This window comes from Fusarium subglutinans (assembly GCF_013396075.1).
Source record: "Fusarium subglutinans strain NRRL 66333 chromosome Unknown NRRL66333_c0000297, whole genome shotgun sequence".
In the NCBI taxonomy this organism is placed as follows: Eukaryota; Fungi; Ascomycota; class Sordariomycetes; order Hypocreales; family Nectriaceae; genus Fusarium; species Fusarium subglutinans.
The window spans coordinates 11,627-31,254 of NW_023502360.1; the positions used below are offsets into that span (position 1 = coordinate 11,627).

The window sequence follows — 19,628 nt, forward strand, 5'->3', positions numbered from 1 at the left end:
ATTCTTATAGTTCTCTTTTCCTTACTGTAAAGTCTTGCGTATATTAGTAGGTTTATAAGTTGTTCTTAAAGTTAATATAAAGAAATCCAAACTTTAGCCAGTATCTAGCTAACGACCTGAACAGAAAGTTTTTTATATATTTTAATTATATAACTATATATAATACAAAAGGCCTCCTAGCCTTCAAGCTCGTAAACCTGGTCTGTCTCAGAAGGGCTTACGTTAAACATATTACTACCATTTTTCAGATTTGTGAGCCTTTGACTTAATGTTAAGTTGCTAAGAGCATCTAAGTCCTGCTCATCAATGCTGGCCATACTCTGCATCGTTCTAGTATCCCAGAACCTCCTCCTGCCACTCGGCTCACGACGAATTCCACCATTCACGGGCGTTCGTGGTGGCACTAGGAAAATATGTTAGTCCAAATGATCCAAGGTGCTTTTCGTAGACTACGGCACGAGATCTAATGTTCTGACGTTCGCATCCACATGGCGTCGGCTCTGTTACTTAAATGGAATGAAAAACATACCTAGATGTCTATGATCGTCCACCAGCTCTCGTGGGAATCCGCTGATGGGAAAATATCTGTCATTTGAACCAGATGTTGAGCTGTCTTGAAGACACAAGGACATATGGATAGGGGAGATCTCCTTGTTTGCACGGAAATCGATTGAATCTAGTTCGAAGTTTCCCCTGACGCACATGGTGTTGATGATCTCCTCTGAAAGCGGTATTGTGATCCCGTCATTAGGATAGCCCTGTTCCTGAATGGTGAAATAGGGCTCGAAACTTCCACTGACCCGAGTCTGGAGAAACCTTCCGAGGGCTTTGATCTCATCCGACCGGTCAACAAACCTACAAAGAATACGGCCTGTATTAATGCGTAAGTAACAAATCTTGAAATTGGACGGTAACTTACCTTGACATCTGAATCCATTCCCAACATGTTTAATTCGACTAGGATCCGTTTCAAAGAAAAAGGTACTGGCGATAAGGCGATATGCGGTTTCTTTGACTAGTTCTTTGTTTTGCCTCAGGTACCTGGAGGTCTTTCGCTCAATCTCTTCCATCATTGACACATCGTCAAGTCTGGGCACATTGTCGCCGAGTTCAGGGTTGATTCTTACGTAGCGTTGCTCTCCATCCGGAATGGAACGGCCATGAAGCTGAGAGTTTTCAGTCAAAAATGACTCCCAGATACGATTGCAGTTGAGAATATCACCAAGTCTCCCACTGCCTGTCTGATATAGCTGTGTAATCAGAGACGGCTTGCTCGTCTTTTGTTTATGGTGGGGTGAGAGACGCCCTGCCGGATCACCTGTAGAGTCATGTTTATGGAAGCTGGTTCCAACAGAAACAAGGACGTCGGGGAGGCGGCTACCTACATCACCCCAGATTAATCTCTTCTCATGATGGGCAACCCAAACTGGACAGTTGTGATACAAAGCGCCATCAAGATACATCTCTTTGGTCTCGGGTTTCTCGTAGGGCTTGAAAAAGGGCGGTGCCGCGGCTGTTGCTCTTGCTCTTGAGGTCTGTTAGTTAAATTTGATGATACATGTGTGTGCCAGGAGTCCTCTTACGCTTCCCAAACTTTCATTTCCTTGTCTGGCTGCGGCGCTCTCTGAAACCGATATGGTGTGCCTTTGCAATGTCAGTGACAACATATAATTCAGAGCAGACTTTATCCCACACACTCAACATGGGATTCTCAGGCCTGTTGTAGTTTGAAATAACAACAGCATGCTGGTCTACTGAGATAGTCGATGTTACTGCAACCTTTGTCGCCATTTCCCCTGGCTCTTGCGGACCTTCAACCAACGAGCCTCCAAATAATGGCCGATTTCGACCGAATTTCTCCTTGAGCAATTCCTCAAAGGGTTTGGTCTTGTACATACTTCCGTGGCTGATAACGGCAAGTTGTTCGAGTACGGGCACTCCTTTCATTTCACGAGGTGTAAAAGCCTGGTGGCAAAGCTCTCGGAAAGTCTGAATGCAGTCTTCGACAGTCCAATTGTTGACCCCAAGTCCAAGTGAAATAATTCCTCCGGTGCTGAGATAAGTGATCAGTCTCCATCAATTACTATCTGCCGTAAAGAGGTGGTTGGGTTACTGAACGAACCTTGTGCCTACGATAAGATCGAAGAAGGATTGAATTGGTAACTCTGGACTGAGATACCTTTCAATGTTTCGAAGCACAAGTAGGGAGACAATTCCACGGAAGCCACCTCTAACATGTAGAATTAGTAAACTCTCGAAACAGACTTGAAACGTTGCTTACCCGTCAAGACACAGAATTCTCACTCCAGCATGAGGAGGCTTCACATTGATCTGCCAGGGTGGCTCCCAGAAGGAGTCAGTGTAGTGAAGGGGGCATTTCTGCAGTAAAATCACCGTGGGAGATATTTTCTTGCCATGTGCCAACACACATGGGTTGCAGAGGATGTGTCCACACGGGAGAGCATGTTCTGGTAACTCTCTCAAACAAGCGAGACAAGTTTCATGGCTCAGGAATTTGCACGCTCCTCCGATAGTAGAGTAAAACCGATTAATCTCCTGGAGGTGCATGTCTGCCGCAATAGTTGCATTAGATAAATGGCTATACTGATGAGTCTGGTCGTCGAATTTGACTTCAATGTCTTGTAGATGAGTTCGGATAGAAGCCAGCCACTCTTCCAAAACTTGTTGTCGCTGAAAGGATGATTCATAGCTACCAGGTGCAATAATCCTCCCGGATTCGCTTTGATGTCCTTTTGGGCTATGTCCAAGACGCCTATTGCAGCATCTTCCTCGAGAATTTTGGAACTCACAAGGCAAGTAAATATCAGAGAATACCTTGATGGCATACTCACAGAACTCAATATATACATCGCTTAAAAGTCGGTCCGTGGTTCCTTGTTTATCGTGAGTCAGCTTTTATTATGCAAGGTGTCAATTAGCGTCGGAAAATACCTAGTAGATTCTGGCGGACAGAGTCCAAGTGAAAGCAAGACGCCAGCATTGGTGACATGTCAGTGAAGACATGGGCGGCGTTGTAATGAGGTTGATCATGTGGGTTTTCCTTGCATGAAGAGAGCAAGTTTCAGAATGTTCCCGCCAAGGTCTCTTGGAACAGGGTTGTGCTTCAGGGCTTCTTTGATGAAGTCAAAGGGAACCGTCAGGTTCTGAGCAAAGTGATCGAAAGCTGCTTGGAGGTAAATCTGAAGCTTTTCTGCTGTCGCAAGCATGCGAAGCCTCTTTTTGTTCAGGAGTGATGCTTCACATTTGAGCTGGATCAGTTTGAACAATTTCTCGATTTGCTCGTCCATCAGCATATACCGGCCACGAGCAGGCACTCTTACGACACCAACAGAGGCATAGTAGCATTTGAGTAAGTCGTGAGTTGATGAAATGTTGCGTCCCCTCTGTTTCCAGATTCTGGCATACTCCTCGACTTGCGGCACTTGACGGATGGCACTTCGAACGTCATTCATGAGGAGCTCTGTGGCCGTCTTGATGTCCCATTCCTTGTCGTCTACGTCTTCAGTCGCGTTGAGGACAATGACAGCATGGGGTAAGGTTGGCTGGTTTACAGACTTGTCAATAGAGGCGGCGCCCCAGCCCAAGATCTGTTCAAGAAGAGTAGATTCGAAGGCCCTATGAAGCTGCGGTCAGAACTTGCTTGGAGGTTGGCTTTGCACAGATGGCAATTCAAGGTAACTGGGCAGAATGATTGAAGCATAAAAAAACCCTTAGATCAGGGAGCTTGATGTCAATATAAAAGAAAGCATACCTAGGATTCCGAAGCACAAAAACGACAACATCAGAAAATGTGTAGAGAAGGCGAGGGTATAGCTGCGTGACAGAGAATTCCCGCTTCTTCATCGCTGGAGTGGATGCCCACAGTATGTTACGCTGTGAACTATACCGAGACTTTTTGAGCTTAGCTTTAGACTCAACATGCAACAGAGGCCGTAAAGTGGGCCTGATACCTGAGGCCTCATCCCTAGTAAATGTGCGGTGCCTCAGTCCCCGGGGGATTCTTTCGCCACCATTGAGGCCCTCACAGTCCGCAAAGAGCATGGGAACTTGGGAATGGAAAGATGAAGGTTCTCCATAGAGGTGAACATCGCCCGTAGTCGCCAATCGGTCATTGGCAGAAGAGGTAACAGGGGAGGGCAGCTTATTTCTACTCTCAGCTTGAGCACGCTCAATTAGAATTTTAATTAACGTGCTCTTCCCGGCGCCTGAGAGATATATATTAGCTTGGTCTGAGGCAACATCTCAATGAGAACAGGGACAAGGTAGGACTTACCTGTCTGGCCGATAAAGGAAATTAGTTGCGGGAAACGATCCTCAGACTCCTCGCTCTGGCTCTCGCTCATAAGGGCGGCGAATCTCCCGTAGTCTTGGAAGACTTGTTGTTGGGATGGGTCGCGAACAACACCGAACCAAGTTGTATCATCATCCAACTCGAGACTCTTCTCATGATCTGCATCTGAAGTAGTGGGTTCCAGGATGCCTCGAAGGCGTGTGATAACATGAGGATCCGACTTCTCATGTGGTCGGCCGCCCCAGCCAGTGGCGCCATCAGCATGTAGGATCCAGGTTGACCAACAAATGTCGCAGAATGAGAGGTTGTTGCATTGAATGCAGATGAAGGTCTTCGTATTTGCGTGGCACTGGTGGCACGGCTTATAAGAAGCTTGGATCGGTGGCAGTTGAGGTACGGGTGGCGGTGCACGAGCAGGTTGCCGGGGATACGTTTCGTCAGTTGGAGGAGGCTCCATTGCAGAGCTGTGGCCGGACGACTATCGCAGAATGCTCAAAACTTCGCCATTGACATTAATGAGAGAAGAGGGGTAAGTGACGCGTTTAAGTAGGCTCTGGGTTTAGGCTGTTGGCTGGAGCGGTGAGTAAGCGACGTAAGGGATATGCAGCCATAGCCAGCTAGTCCTGACCTCATCATTACCAAGCTGGGCACTTTACAGAGCCTGTACGCCACAATTATGGTGGTGTGGATGATGTGCAGCAGGCTGATTTGCCTTGATGAGGGAAATAATCATGAACTGATCCCATATCTACAAATATTCTGTCGGCTCGTCAATTCCATCCAAGTTGAGGGAGATGAGAATTTAGTGCTCGTATTATCAAACATGATAGTCATATAAAGCTTACCAGCAAGTCTTGTTGACGCAAAGGAGTTCTCAGATCGAGTTGTCTATCCTTCCTTTTTGCAATGCCTACCAGGTGTGAAAAGTAAGCGCTGTGGCTTCAGGCTCGGCTCCATGACCACCTATCAGAGCGATGGATACCCAGCGTTTGCGCGCAAATTCGCACTTTCGTCCAGTTCAATGTCTCGGAGAGATAGTTCCTTTGCCTGTCCATTGGGTGGTTTGAGAGTCTCTCCACTTCTAAGGACGCAGCCTGCTTCCACACGGTGTCTGGCTGAGACACCGATTTCAAATGAATTTGAGTCACAAATCTGGTGGATGATAAGCCCAAGGCGCCTGTGAAGCTTAGATCAATGGGCGCTGTTTCGACGATTACTTCCTCGCTCTAGAACGTTCCATGATGGGCGACTAAAGTATTGGGTCTACTATCTTATTTCGCCCCTAGCCAACGGCTAAAGTTGTATTACAGCAAGACTTACACAGGGATAGTTTTCCGGTTATATTACTACTTTAAGGGCAAATATAAAAATGAATTATATCCTTATACTGCTCTTTGGACTTTTACTATTATGTAGGCTTATAAAATATAATATAATAACCCTTAAAAGGTTAAACTAAACCTAACTTATATATAAATATTTAGTTATAATAAGTATAAATATTAAATAATAAAAAGGTTATTAAATTAATTCTTATTAATAAATTAAGAAAAACTAATTAGCTAAGTAAATATATATATTTTAATATTTATACTTAATTCTATATAGCTTATAGTAAGCTTTATAGACTTGTAATAAAATTAACTATATTATATTAAAGTATTATATAAGATATAAGAGGTAGTTTCCTTTTATTACTAACTAATTATCCTTTAATAGATAAATAACTAGGCTAGACTAGAGATCTATCTTGCGAAGAAGGCCGCGCTATTTAGTGCTAAAATGGAGGAGTCTGTTATCTAGATAGTTTCGCATCGAGACGTTGTAATGTAATTCTATTGCTATGCTGCTAATTTAAGCGCATCTCGCACCACAATTTGCTTTCTGACCTATCACAATGCTTTAGTTTCGCATCGAGACATGGTTATCTTTTCCGAGGAAGATAGGATCGCCAAAGCACCCGACATTGAACTCAAGACTTCGTTGCGCCGTATCAATATCGGCTTGAGTGTCAGAGTATGGCTCAGAAGTGGCTATTCAGCACAATAGAGATCTCTCCCCGTTGCGCAGGCTTAAACTCCTTCGCATAAAGCTTAACCTTATAGGCCGCAATCATCCCATAGGTAAGGCCGACGCGCCATGTTTCGTTCTTTGTATCGAAACCGTCTTCTGCGCGATGGCCTGGCGCAAGTGTTCCGTTGACATGACCAAAGATGGAGATGATATATGGCTCGTTGAACGTGATCCATTTCTTAACACGATCGCCAAAGCGATCAAAGCATACTCTTGCATAGTTGGAAAAGTCGGCAGTGAACTCTTCGGTATTAAGAAAGGCCTTGTAACGATCGTAGAGAGTCTGCGGCGCATCCCAATGATACAATGTCACCACAGGCTCGATCCCGCGTGCCAACAACCGGTCGATGAAGTCGTTGTAGAAAGCTATTCCTTTCTCATTGATAGGATCGTTTCGGCCTCCGAGAGGAATTATTCGTGTCCAGGATAGAGAGAAGCGATAATCGTCGACGCTGCACACCTTCATAAGTTCAATGTCCTCGGGGACCCGATTGTAGTGGTCGCATGCTATGTCACCGGTTTCCCCGTTGTTTGTTCGGGGAGGCTTGAGATGAGTGTAGGTATCCCAGATGGATTGACCTTTGCCGTCTTGGTTTGCGCCACCTTCGACTTGATATGCTGCAGTTGCAGTACCCCAGCAAAAGTCTTTGGGTAGTGGGAGCTCTTGAACAGTCAAATCGTCGGTTGTACCTGAGCTGGTGACCAAGTCACCAGCCTGGAACATAGAAGCCTCCTTGGACATCGCAATTGGATGATGACAAAAAAGGTGATAAGTTTGTGCAAAGGAACAATATTGACTGGGGGTATCCTCAAACAGTCCTGAGTCAAAGGGTCTGTGTCTTTCATGGCTTTTGAGCTCACAAGACCTGCTCCACCCAGGATGCTACTAAGATGCCACTTCTTCCTCTTAGGCAACTGTGTTATTACCCCCTTGATTTGTGTATATCTATTCTGGCGATTATAAATGCAGCCCTGCACGCCACAGGCGACAGGGTAGGTAGAGTCCCCGTCGGAGAACCTGGCGGATTCTCAGTCGACAAGGGCAGTCCCCCACATCAAGTTACTAGCATACCATTTTCTTCAAGTCTCCGTCGGAAAACTCTTCGGATTAGAGTGGACACCGAGTATTTTGGCTCGTGTCATGATACTGTGGGGTTAGGCCCCGGATGAGATGATAATGCATGGGGCAACTTCTCATCCCTCAATCTACAGCAAATGACAAATTGATGTTGTCTCAATGAGGCCGTTATCAGCGTGTGTCGCGTGCCGGTATGTGTTGCTCTCCATTTGTTTACCAATCCAATCCAATCTAATATCAGACTCTCCAGTGATCGGCGGAAAAAGTGCGATCGGTCTCGACCAGGATTAAGTTGCATATTCTGCATCAATAGAGGCCTCGACTGCGTTGGAGTCACAGACGAACACGTCTCCGCCACCTCGGAAAGGCATTACGAACCTCTTGGGAATCAGACAGATGATGGCAGACCTCGTCGTGTCTCTTCGCTGGTCGTGCCAGATGCTGCTCTGGCAGAGGAGTTGGCGAGTCTCTATTTTCGATACATGCACATCACATTTCACAACATCTTCCATCGCGCAACATTCATAGCCCAGGTAAAGGACTCATCTATACCAAAGATCCTATTTTTCGGTGTTGCTGGTCTATCGGCGCGATACTCGACACATCCCGTCTTTGCGTCAATCACGCCGTGGGATAGAGGACGACCATATCGGGATGAGTGTAAGAGGTTGCTGGACCTGGAGGATACTTCATTGATCAGTATCCAAGCTTGCATGTTGCTTGCAGCAAATGCTTTCGTTGAGGGAGATTCTAAGACCGAGTCGGTATATCAAGCAATTGCCTCTCGCATGGCCATGCTGCTAGATCTTCCAAACTTACCAACTGAGTCGCTTCTGGAGCAGTAAATCAACAGGCGAGGTAATTTAACCTGGCTCTGAACCGAAAATGAGACGCTTACTCTGTTATTTAGTATGGTGGTCTCTAATTACAACCGAGACATGGTCAAGCGCAACGCAGTCTCTGCCCAGGTATATAAAACCACGAAACACTACCCCTTACCCATGGACGAACGCCGATTTGCCTCGTTAACCCACGAGACTCCAGCACCATCGCCCGACGCGTCTCCTTGCGCCTCACCTACTTGCAGCTTCGATCCCCAATCTCTGATCGCCCAGATGATCCGGCTGAATCTCTTAATTTACGACGTCATTGTCTTCCTCAACACCCAAGTAGTTGATTCACAGGATGCAGATTCGGGGAAAGGGGGATTCGACTATCAACTCCTCCATAGCCTCGATGAATGGGCAGACAAACTACCCATCAGACTTTGCTATTCTGAGGAAAATGTGATATACTGGGCAGATGAGGGCTTCGGCGCCTTCTTCATCACACTACATATTAATTACAATCACGCTGGCCAGCTTTTATTCTACCAACACCTCCAATCTTCTCAAGGACAGGATCAATGGGATGATAGTACACAAGGGTTTGCCCAGCGATGTAAACAGCATGCAACAAACCTGTGCGATCTCATCTATGAAGCGAAGCGACGGCCTGACACTGTCGTTCTGTATCCGCTTGCTGGCCACATTCTATGCCTCGCCTCTACGGTTCAGATCCATACACTTCTCTTTAGTTTCGACGATGACGAGATCCTCGCCGCTAAGACACGTTTAGAAAGAAACTTTGAGATGATTTCCTCAATGAACAACTATTGGCCTATGAACCATATGTTAATCAGCCGGCTGCAGCATTTTCGTAACGCCTGTCTTCGGAGCAAAGATGACTCATTCCGTTTGGATGCTTGGATGCTTCGATTCTTGCTGGGGTTTACGCAGGACATCAAAGACAGGGATGCAATTTGGACATACGGACATCGGGCGCTGGGCGACTTTGATCCACTGAGAGATCTCTTGGATATATAATATCACTTCTATGGACTATCTGTTACCCGAGTAAAAGAACTCGCCACAATGAGCCTAGGTACCTGCAGCCGGTTGCACATACTTGATCTCATCAAGGACCGTTGTCAATGTTCCGTTCGTCTCCATGATGTTAACCGACACATCTATCTCTATTTCAAACCCATGTTCGCTTGTTACCTTGGTACCTTTCACTACTCCAGTCTGCGTGATGTTGGAGAACCATTCCACTCGGTCTTTCCAAACATTGGGAAGCAACTTCCACTTGGAAACCTTCTCATATCCGTCAATTGTGTAGCCGTCTTGATCAGAATAGTTGCTATAGGACGCCGAGATAGTTTGAATAGTGCCAGCGTCGGAGTCCTCAATGAACTCAACCTCAGCAAAGCCTGACAGCTGACCCTGCAGTGTGTAATTACCGGCTGGGATCTGATACTGGGTCGGTGCTGTACTGCCAGCGGGGAATGGCTTCGCCCAAGGGATGAAGTTGGGTGCTTCAAAGACCGGTGCTGGTTCTGAGGGCTTCAGAGAGGTGCGACGGGCAAGCATCACACGGTAGTTGCGACCTCCTTGGGCGGTAGAAACTGGACATGGGAGTGGGTTGGCACCACCGCAAGAGGGGGATACCACAAGAGCTTGCCAATATCCAATCATTGTGCTATCAGGAGAAACGGCAGGATCAGCTCTGCCATTCCAGTTGGGGTCATTGGCACTTCCGTCACTTCCGTCACCGTCCGCATTGACCTGCTGACCGAAATAGTTTCCACTATCCCCATCGTGACTGATGAGAATCGGCTGGAAGAACCTTCGTGGACCGTTGTTGCGAGTTGACGAAGCGATGGCCACAACAAGGTAGTCGATGATAGGAGGGATCCATCTCATACCAGACATGAACATCTGGCGGCCTACAACATGCGTGTCCATAGCAACTATCCATTGATTATCGTGGGACATGGTAATTGGATCAGTGTAATCGGGATGACTGGTAAGGCGACGAATAGCTCCAGTTGTTAGGTGGAAGGCCATGACATCGATGTTATTAGCTTCGACCGGAGATGCTATGTATAGAATCTCATCGCCCGAGCCACTAAAACCACGAAGTTCACCTGGTATAATAGCATCATGGTTGATGATCAGTTTCTCGTCTGCAACATACATGGGAGGTTTGCTATTTTTGTCGACAAGAATATTAACATCAACCAGGTCGTATCGAGAGACAAGAGGATCTCCAACCTTTGGATCGGCGTTGAACTCTAGTCGAAGCGATGCTTTATTGACTTGTACCAACTGTAGAGAGGTGTTCCTAGTCGTGGACTTTATAGTCGCTAGCTCGATCTAGTTTCTATATCTGACTTCACGAAATTCTTCGTGTGTATTTACGACCGGTGAACGATCTGCTACGATATTGGGGGGATAAGGGTGGGAGCAGTGTTACCTAAGCTAAATCTCTAGTGCATCCCAGGCCTTAGTAGGGTGATGCTTCCCCAGATCTTCCTCATCCCCGTGGGGAATAGAACACATGGGTGGGCATTGTGGTGTTGACATAGCCATGTCGATAGCTACGTGATGTTGAAAACAAACATTCGACGTCGGAAATGATGTCGGAATATCTGAAAAAGCAGACAGGTCCGCGAACTAACATTAACTAGCATGGCGTGCGGAGTAGGTTGAGGAGATCCGCGTTTAAAACCGAAACCGCGTACCGATTGAGCCCCATCGGCTAGTGTACTGCACTCAGATCCGGTCATGCACCAGTGAGGGGTCATAGTGAGGACAAGGAATTCACGCGTGCTAGCGGTGACTCTAGTTGGAGGCGGAGTCTTCCGATGGGTTTTCCGACGATGCTGGATGATGGGTGGAGACTATCGTAAATGTGACATATCAAAGCGAGGCCAACACGAGAAATCACTTTTCATCCATGAATTCGTTCTTCGGGATAAAATATAGCGAAACGAATTATACTCGCCAACTTCACATAGGGTGTGCACCAACTGGTTTCAAGGACTTCACAGCCTGTCCAGCATGTTAGCAGTAACTGATGTTCGCTTTGAGCATTATCACGCTCCAAATACCCTTGGGGTTCAAGAATCCACGCCCCGAGTCTCATGGAAGATTGTACAACACGATACTAACGGCACACAAAATGGATACGAGATCGAGCTGACCAAGTACGGCCCTGGCCAAGAGGTCCATGGTGTATTGAATGCAAGACAACAGTCCCGAGACAACATCCTGAATCCATGGCCGTTCAGAGAGCCTCTTCAGTCTCGTGAACGTGAGTCAATTCGTGTTCGAGTCTGGGACAAACAGGAGGAAAAGAGTCCCTGGAGTGAGCCTGCCCATCTGGAAGTAGGGCTATTGCATCGGTCAGACTGGGCCTGCGAACGCATCGCCGCCCCTTGGGCTTCAGAAACGTCAGAGGCTGGCCCCGAAGACCTATTCCGCAGACAGTTTGTTCTTCGTGACTTACCTATCAAAGCACGACTTTATATCACAGCCCAGGGAGTCTATGAGGCCGAGATCAATGGACAACGCGTTGGCGACTATTTCCTAGCCCCGGGGTGGACATCCTATGATGGGCGACTTCAGTACCAGACTTATGACGTTACTTCGCACCTGGTCAACGGTGGAAATTGTATCGGAGTAAGGGTTGCAGAGGGGTGGTTCTGTGGCCGTATTGGCTTTGAGGGCGGCCATAGAAATATATGGGATGGGGTCCTCGTACTGCCTTTCTCGCGCAGCTGGAGGTTACTTACGCTGATGGGCAAAGGTGCATAATACATAGCGACGGTTCGTGGAAGGTTACACGAGGTCCAACTCGCTTGGCGGAGATATATGATGGGGAGAAATACGACATGACAATGGAGGTGCCAAATTGGTCATCGGTGATGGATCAAGAAAGGCTGAGACAATGGAAAGATGCACAAACTCTGACCTTCCCACCTGTATCAACACAGCTCGTTGCAGGTTTTGCAGAACCAGTGCGTCGAATCGAAGCGATATCTCCTATCAAAGAGATCACAACGCCAAGTGGGAAAAGAGTCCTTGACTTTGGTCAGAATCTCGTTGGATATTTACGTCTATCAGGCATCAGTGGTTCCAGTGGACACAAGATTACTCTTCAGCATGCTGAAGTCATGGAGAACGAAGAGCTTGGTATTCGGCCCTTGAGAATATGCCAAGCGAAAGACGAAATTATCCTCAAAGATTCACCGACAAAGTTATGTTGGGAACCAAGATTCACTTTCCATGGATTTCGGTACGCTCGGATTGATAATTGGCCCGGTTCCTTTGATACATCCTGTATCGAAGCTGTCGTGTGCCACACTGACATGAAACCCGCTGGTCACTTCTCGTGCTCGGACCCGCTACTGAATCAACTGTATCGCAATATCGTGTGGGGTGTGAGAGGTAATTTCCTTTCGGTGCCAACTGATTGTCCTCAGAGAGATGAACGACTGGGCTGGACTGGAGATCTATCTCTCTTTGGCCCTACAGCATGTCTTATTTATGGCTGCTTTGGCATATTGAAGAATTGGCTGATAAATCTTGCACATGATCAACATGTTCTTGGTGGTGTTCCCCCAATGGCCAGTCCGAACGCCACTCTCCCAGATCCCATCTGGTGTAGAAGAGTGCCATGCGCCATTTGGCATGATGTCACGATCATAGCACCCTGGATCCTTTATCAAGAGAGTGGGGATGAGAGTATCCTAGCTCAGCAGTATGATAGCATGATGAAGTGGATGAAGGTGCTCCCTCGACAGACTTCGGGACTATGGGATCCAAAGCCCTTTCAACTCGGCGTGAGTTCCGAAGGATAGTTTTATAGTGCTGACATCTGAAATAAGACTGGCTTGACCCAGCAGCACCACCAGATCAACCGTGGAAAGGGGCAACAGACTCCAAAATGGTCTCAAACATGTTTTTGCTACAAAGCCTCGATCTCATGAGCAAGATCTGTGGCGTGCTGAGACGGAAGGATGAACAACAGAGATTCAAGGAGGACTACCAGGCAACACGACTCGAGTTCCAGCAAGAATATGTCACACCACGGGGGCGCATTACCTCAGATTCCCAAGCTGCATATGCACTAGCTATTTGTCTTGACCTCCTTGAACCAGCGCAACGTGTACGAGCCGGAAATCGTCTGATGGAACTCGTACGGAAGAACGAGTTCAAAGTCGGCACAGGATTTGCCGCTACGCCATTCCTTTGCGAAGCCCTTGCATCTACCGGCCACGTCCAAGTTGCGTATGCGATGCTGCTCGAGAAAGTCTGCCCGTCATGGCTATACCCAGTAACTATGGGTGCAACTACAGTCTGGGAGAGGTGGGACAGTATATTGCCTGACGGTTCTATCAACCCGGGAGAAATGACCTCATTTAACCACTACGTCTTTGGCGCTATAGCCAAGTTCATGTATGAGAGAGTTGCCGGGCTACAGAGACTTGAGCCTGGATGGAGGAGAATTCGTATTTCCCCCGCTATTGGCGCTGCCTTTTCTCGAGCTGCCGCATCGCATGTTTCTCCTCAAGGGACGATATCTTTCGAGTGGGAAACAAGGGTTGTTGATGGAGAAAAGGAAGAATTTACTATCAAAACTACGGTTCCGCCGAACACTGTCGCTAAAATTATTCTTCCTGGTTTGGAAAAGGAACAGGTAAAGGAGGTTGGTTGTGGGCAGTGGACTTTTAGTTCGCTCTTTAAAAGAGATTATGAGTGGCCGGTCTTGCCGCTACCACCAAAGTCATGAGAAGTTGCCTTTATAGTTAGGGTGAAATGGATAGATCATGAAAATTAAAAAGCCAAACTCGCATTTTAGCTTTGATACAGCTTGCTATATACAGTGAGCAGATAGGGTATAGGAGTCACTCTACCTATCCCACCTTTCTCAGCAAGCTTACCCAACAAAATAACCATGTTTTAACTATTCTTTGACAGGTCAGACCTAGAGTTCGCTGTGGCGCAGTCATTCTCCAAGAACCTCGGCTTATATGGAGAGCGCGTAGGGGTTCTTCACATTGTCGTACTGGAGACCGACACTGCGACGAAGGTCACCCCTTTGCTGACCCAGCTGCCGCGTGCTGAGATACCTTCCTGTCCTTTATACAGTGCAAGAATCGTTGCCAAAATTCTGAGTAGCCCACTTCTCTTGGACCAATGGCAACAAGACCTAGAACTATTATAGCAGTATTTAATTGAAAAAGGTACTACTGATATTGAACTTAGTAAGTTAATATACTATTAACAGAGCAGAGGGCATCTGTAGTTCTGACTATAGGATCCTTACTGTTAATGATATCAATATTATTCTCGTTGAACCCATTACTCCTCCTCGGGCCCTTACTACCTACCCCTCCAACAATATACTCCCGCGAAGTTTAAATGATATTTCGGACAGCATTCTTAATAAATCCTACAGCACCTCCCTTGCGCTTCTCCCCTCCCAACTCAGCATCACTCGCGGCGTTGTCCTCTCCAGAGACACCTACACGGTTGATCTCCCTCATGCCTGTGTAGATATCAATATCTTGTGTTCTGATGAACAATGGGCGGTGTGATGGCTCATAGATCCAGCTATAGCCCTTCCAAAGTGCGTAGAGGAAAAGCAGTAGCGGACCGGCGAGGTAGAGCTGGAAAAAGGTTGTTGCATCCAGGTTAGGGCCGCCGACAGGATAAAGCGCGACGTAGAACTGAGCGATCAGAGCAAGAACGCAGATAAGCAAGCAGATCCAGGAGCCCCAGACGCCGCAATTGGCCTTATAGGGAAGCTCGTCCAAGGTATGACCGTGCATGGCCCTGTTCTAAGTTAGTCATCGAAGGAACAAAAGCAGATCAGAAAACACCAGGTTATTTGCTTACCAGGCCTTGCGGAAGCGAATGTGAGCCAGAGCGATCCCACCGTATACGAAGAGGATGGTGAGACCCGACAGTGACAGGAGCCAATTGAAGATCGTACCACCATTGGGCGCCAGATTAATGAATGCTAGCAGCCCAAAGAGAAGCTGAAGAATGACCACGGGAATAGGACGACCCTTCTTGTCAATGTAGGCCATTTTCTTTGGGAACATTCCTGTACAGGAAGTGCGTGTTAGCGTTTCAAACAACATGTTCATTTTATCATGCAGTACGCACCATTTGCAGCGAGAGCCTGAAGCGTTCGTGTCGAGCCAAAGGTGCACGAGTTAGCAACACTCATAACGGCGATCAGGATAACGGCATTAAAAATCGACGGCAGGACCTTGATGCCAGCAAGTTCAATTGCAATGACAAAAGGCGACCCCTTCGACACGGAATCCGCACTGCCGTACAGGGGACTGTTTGCTGGGACGACGAGTCCGACAAGAAGAAGGTTGACGACGTAGAAGATACCGATTCGCCATGCGACCTGGTTCGAGGCCCTCGGAATCTCCTTTCTTGGGTTTTCTGTTTCCGCAGCAGCCAGTCCTGTCAGCTCGGTGCCAGTGTAGGCGAACGCTGCAGTGACGAAGACGCTGCAGAAGCCGTGGAAGCCATTGAGGAATGCGCTGTAAGGGTCGTTCCTGTTTCAAAATCCATGTTAGCTTAGTTCAGCTACTTGCAAGGACGCATGACATTACCAGTATCTTCCACCGATGTAGCCTCTGTCGTCTGTCGGAACGCCGCCGACGTCGATAATTATTCCTAGGATGATGAAGCCTATGCAGGCAAGGATCTTCATCAAACTGAGAACGAATTCGACCTAATTCAATAACGCGTCAGCTTATTGTCCATCTATCTGAAGGCTGGGAACTTTTCAGATAGGTGGGAACACACCTCGCCGTATCCCCTCACGCCAAAGAATTGAATGACCACCAGGGCGACAAGGAGCGGGACGATCCAAGCACTGTTGTTGATACCATGCGAACCTGGCCAGAAATGGATCATGTTGCAAGCAGCGGAGATCTCAAAGGGAAGGACAGTGAGCCAGCTAATAGCGTACTCTATGCCGCACGCCCACCCGAAGGAGGGATCAACGAAGCGGCAGATGTACATGGTGAAGGCACCATTGATCGGATACAGGACAGTCATTTCTGCCAGGGCCTGCATCATGAGGTATCTAAATGATCTACGTCAGTATTCATCAACCGGAGGTGAAGATGCTTCGACTTCCACGTCGAGGGAACATACACCATGAAACCTGAAGAACGAACGCGTTAGCTGTCGCGTCGCGATCAATGCAGGGTACACAACTCACCAACAATTAGGAAACCAAGAAAAACAGAAGCAGGTCCACCAGTCTGGAAAGCACCACCAGAACCGATGAACAGGCCAGCACCAATTGCACCACCACTGAGAAAAGCGACCATTAGTTGGTGTATATAATTGAGGACTTGGCATTAAACCCTTACATGGCAATCATCTGCATGTGCCTGCCCTTGAGGTTTCGTTGAAGGGAATTAGTCGTCACGGCCTCTGCGTTATCGGCGGGGAACTGCTGGCCGGCCGTGGAGTCGACCGCACCCGGTTTGTAGCCAGCGGCATCGCTGCCGCTATTGTTTTCGTGTTTGAGACTCATCGTGATGAGGACGGAGGAGAGAGGGGGGAATGGGTAGGAAGAGGAGAAGTGAGAAAGAAGGGAGAAAGAAAGGTAGAAGATGGAGAGCTACCCCAACTTTGGAGCTCCAAAGGCATTTAATGTAACGCATGCTACGGGTGTAGCACCACCCTTTAATTCCAGACAGCGGCGGCAAATCATGTGCCACACCCCCGCCGCCTATTGGAGCCATTGCTTTGGAATGACATGGTGCTGGCACGATACTTCCTTCCCCAATGGAGTGCTCCGTACGGCACCAATCGATAGCTAATTTGTTCAGTTGGCGATAGTTTGGCGATAAGCAGCCTAATCCAATCTTACTCCACGCCAGGGTACTCCGTCAGCAAGGCGAAATATGGGCCGAAGGAACCGTCTGAGGAAGGTGCACAGCGTGACAGGTGATGTTACACCCAGGTCTTCAGACACTCGGTATCGTGGGCTCTGATATCATTGGTGGTTCTCGTGTGCTGCTTATCATGCTCGACATAACTACCTGCCATTTGCGGAGATGCGAGTAGTACAGGAGGTGTGGATTCCGGGCGACAAGGCTTACATAGCTAACCCAAATGACTTAGTCTCGGCCAAGACGATACGCGAATGCTTGCTCAAAGCTTGTCTCATGACCTCCCCGCCTTCCCAATTCGGGAAGGTGTGTGATCTAATATGGTTAGCTCGAACCCCAGGTCAAGGCGGCGTGCCGGTTAGCCGAGCGGGAAGCTAGTGATGCGAGGCGCTGGCAAAGACGGCACACTTGATAAGTTATTGTTACCAGACTGGGCCTGCCAACGTATCGCCGCCCCGTCCGTGGGCTTCAGAAACGTCAGAGGCTGGCCCTGAAGACTTGTTCTGCAGACAATTTACTGTCAACTTTCTTACATTTGATGTCTTTACTATTTGGCTACCGCCTCTATTTATCCCCATGGTCCTTGTCTTCTGGAACATATTGAACGTCAATTCCTTGTTGCTGCCATTTGATCTCAACCCCGCATTCTACAGAGCTGGGTATATCTTCCCGGCTCATAAGGTTTATCCGGTGCTTACCAACATCTCGTCGAGGAGTTGCAATCCGCGGCCTCGATACGCTTTGCCAATCCTATTTGGGTAGGAGGTAGTCACTTTTTTCTTGAGAGCTCTCGGGTTTTACCGTAGAAGCCACTTTGCTATGCTTGGGGAAGAGCAACAGGAAAAGGATCTTAGGGATCGGCTTGATGCTGCTGTGGCGTTTGAGATGGCAAAGATAAACCAGGCAACAGAAGATCGTGGAGAGCCTCTCAAAGAATAGACTTTATCGACACAGGAGGGAATGCATTTTGATTCACATAACTCCCAAGGGGTCTCTAAGCAGCAAACCGTTCGAGAGGAGCTCGCTGATGTTCTAGAGTCGGTCAAAACAAGACAAGAACGTGAAAGGGAGACGGAACATCTGAGCAATATTGCAGCTTTGGACCAGCGTTTGAATTGCCTTTCAAATATGAGAGTGGGAATGGAGAAGTGAAATAGTGAGCTATTGAACCTCTTCTCAGAGACCCAAGCTGGTAAGGGCTTTCTTATGCACATGGCAAAAGCGACTATATAACGAGGGATACGAAAATCGTATTAGTTGAAAGGTATAGCTAGCAACACATATTACATTAAAGGAACGAATTAGGTAGTTATATGCACTATGACTTAGATTAAATTAAGAACTACATCAGGGCGCATTTATCTTCTATAAAATATAAAGCAAAGATATAAATTCAGTCTAATTAAAGAACCCTATATAGCCATCTTATAAAGACGAGAATATTATTACATTTCCTAAGTTACTTCCAAGGCTTCTACATACCCTAATAAGCTATTTTAACTCCTTAATACTTGACTTCACTTCTGGAGGCCCTCTAGTTCAAAGCATCGCTAAAATCCTCAAAGAGATTGTCTTTGTGCGAATACCTTCGCTAAAAGGGCCGTCAAGCATAGCTTTGAACACAGGAGATGACAGTATTAGGTGTGCCGATGAGACCCGAAGACGGATCTCAACAGAATGACCTTTTTCGGCAGAGGCCATGAGGGCTTTCAGGTCTTCGGTCTTGTGTACCGAAGAAGAGCGGTCGGAATACACATCAGGATCCAGCGGTTGATCTTCCTTGGGCTGGTCTTCCTCAGTTTTGATATCGTTCAACTTCACGACTTCATTCTGGGGTCCAGTCTCACTTGCTGTGCTCTTATCCTTAGGCTCATTGCGATTCTGAAAGTTGGGACGGCGGAGGATCAGCTCTGTATCACCCTTAGGCGAGAAGATCAAAATTGATGTTTTCATACTACACGAGAAGCATAAGATTAAAATAAAAAGTCTGGAGAGGGAGCCGTAAGATGGAGCCATAAGAAAAGAGTACTCAAGGTTATTTATCATAAGCGCCGATTGCACTTAATCCTTGCCAGCTGAAATGCAGAAGCCGCCGATCACAGCGCCACGGCGACACTACCCAATTAAACAAATTGTGTTAAGCGCTGACCGTTTGTAAACGTCGTTAACCCCATCTTTGGCCGTTAAATGAATTTCCCGAGGTTGCTTTGATTGGGTAGTTGGGAGATAATAAAGCAAGCTAGATGTTATTATTGAGGCACTATAACACAGGTCATCATGGACTTGTCGCAGATGTATCGCATGTGCTAATATTGAGAGGCTATCGGTTGCTGGCTTCAACCTCACTTCAAGATACTAACTTACATCATCAGTGATGTGAGCTACTACGTAACCGCAAAGCA

At 47.3% G+C, this 19,628-nt stretch overlaps 8 protein-coding genes across 8 annotated transcripts; 3 read left to right on the plus strand and 5 right to left on the minus strand.

Annotated features, from left to right (window-relative positions):
• Positions 1-176: 176 nt before the first annotated feature.
• Positions 177-4,769, minus strand: FSUBG_12896 (uncharacterized protein; the record flags this gene model as incomplete). The annotated part of the gene is made up of 11 exons (XM_036677730.1): positions 177-403; positions 530-871; positions 920-1,527; positions 1,584-1,644; positions 1,698-2,053; positions 2,123-2,230; positions 2,282-2,894; positions 2,953-3,061; positions 3,114-3,636; positions 3,773-4,226; positions 4,295-4,769. 11 exons carry the CDS (start codon positions 4,767-4,769, stop codon positions 177-179), a joined length of 3,876 nt encoding a protein of 1,291 aa, XP_036531626.1.
• Positions 4,770-6,335: 1,566 nt separating this feature from the next.
• Positions 6,336-7,127, minus strand: FSUBG_12897 (beta-glucosidase; the record flags this gene model as incomplete). The annotated part of the gene is made up of 1 exon (XM_036677731.1): positions 6,336-7,127. One exon carries the CDS (start codon positions 7,125-7,127, stop codon positions 6,336-6,338), a length of 792 nt encoding a protein of 263 aa, XP_036531627.1.
• A 495-nt stretch (positions 7,128-7,622) lies between these two features.
• On the plus strand, positions 7,623-9,328 carry FSUBG_12898 (uncharacterized protein; the record flags this gene model as incomplete). Its single annotated transcript, XM_036677732.1, has 3 exons — positions 7,623-7,654; positions 7,777-8,304; positions 8,374-9,328. 3 exons carry the CDS (start codon positions 7,623-7,625, stop codon positions 9,326-9,328), a joined length of 1,515 nt encoding a protein of 504 aa, XP_036531628.1.
• A 54-nt stretch (positions 9,329-9,382) lies between these two features.
• On the minus strand, positions 9,383-11,091 carry FSUBG_12899 (saponin hydrolase precursor; the record flags this gene model as incomplete). The annotated part of the gene is made up of 2 exons (XM_036677733.1): positions 9,383-10,612; positions 10,966-11,091. The coding sequence occupies 2 exons, from the start codon at positions 11,089-11,091 to the stop codon at positions 9,383-9,385; spliced, it is 1,356 nt and encodes a 451-aa protein (XP_036531629.1).
• A 256-nt stretch (positions 11,092-11,347) lies between these two features.
• FSUBG_12900 (bacterial alpha-l-rhamnosidase domain protein) lies at positions 11,348-13,149 on the plus strand (the record flags this gene model as incomplete). Its single annotated transcript, XM_036677736.1, has 2 exons — positions 11,348-11,968; positions 12,067-13,149. 2 exons carry the CDS (start codon positions 11,348-11,350, stop codon positions 13,147-13,149), a joined length of 1,704 nt encoding a protein of 567 aa, XP_036531630.1.
• Positions 13,150-13,235: 86 nt separating this feature from the next.
• FSUBG_12901 (bacterial alpha-l-rhamnosidase domain protein) lies at positions 13,236-14,081 on the plus strand (the record flags this gene model as incomplete). Its single annotated transcript, XM_036677737.1, has 1 exon — positions 13,236-14,081. One exon carries the CDS (start codon positions 13,236-13,238, stop codon positions 14,079-14,081), a length of 846 nt encoding a protein of 281 aa, XP_036531631.1.
• Positions 14,082-14,709: 628 nt separating this feature from the next.
• On the minus strand, positions 14,710-16,865 carry FSUBG_12902 (GAP1-general amino acid permease; the record flags this gene model as incomplete). The annotated part of the gene is made up of 8 exons (XM_036677738.1): positions 14,710-15,127; positions 15,191-15,401; positions 15,464-15,870; positions 15,928-16,049; positions 16,124-16,406; positions 16,478-16,487; positions 16,545-16,639; positions 16,699-16,865. The coding sequence occupies 8 exons, from the start codon at positions 16,863-16,865 to the stop codon at positions 14,710-14,712; spliced, it is 1,713 nt and encodes a 570-aa protein (XP_036531632.1).
• A 1,900-nt stretch (positions 16,866-18,765) lies between these two features.
• On the minus strand, positions 18,766-19,179 carry FSUBG_12903 (uncharacterized protein; the record flags this gene model as incomplete). The annotated part of the gene is made up of 1 exon (XM_036677739.1): positions 18,766-19,179. One exon carries the CDS (start codon positions 19,177-19,179, stop codon positions 18,766-18,768), a length of 414 nt encoding a protein of 137 aa, XP_036531633.1.
• Positions 19,180-19,628: the final 449 nt, after the last annotated feature.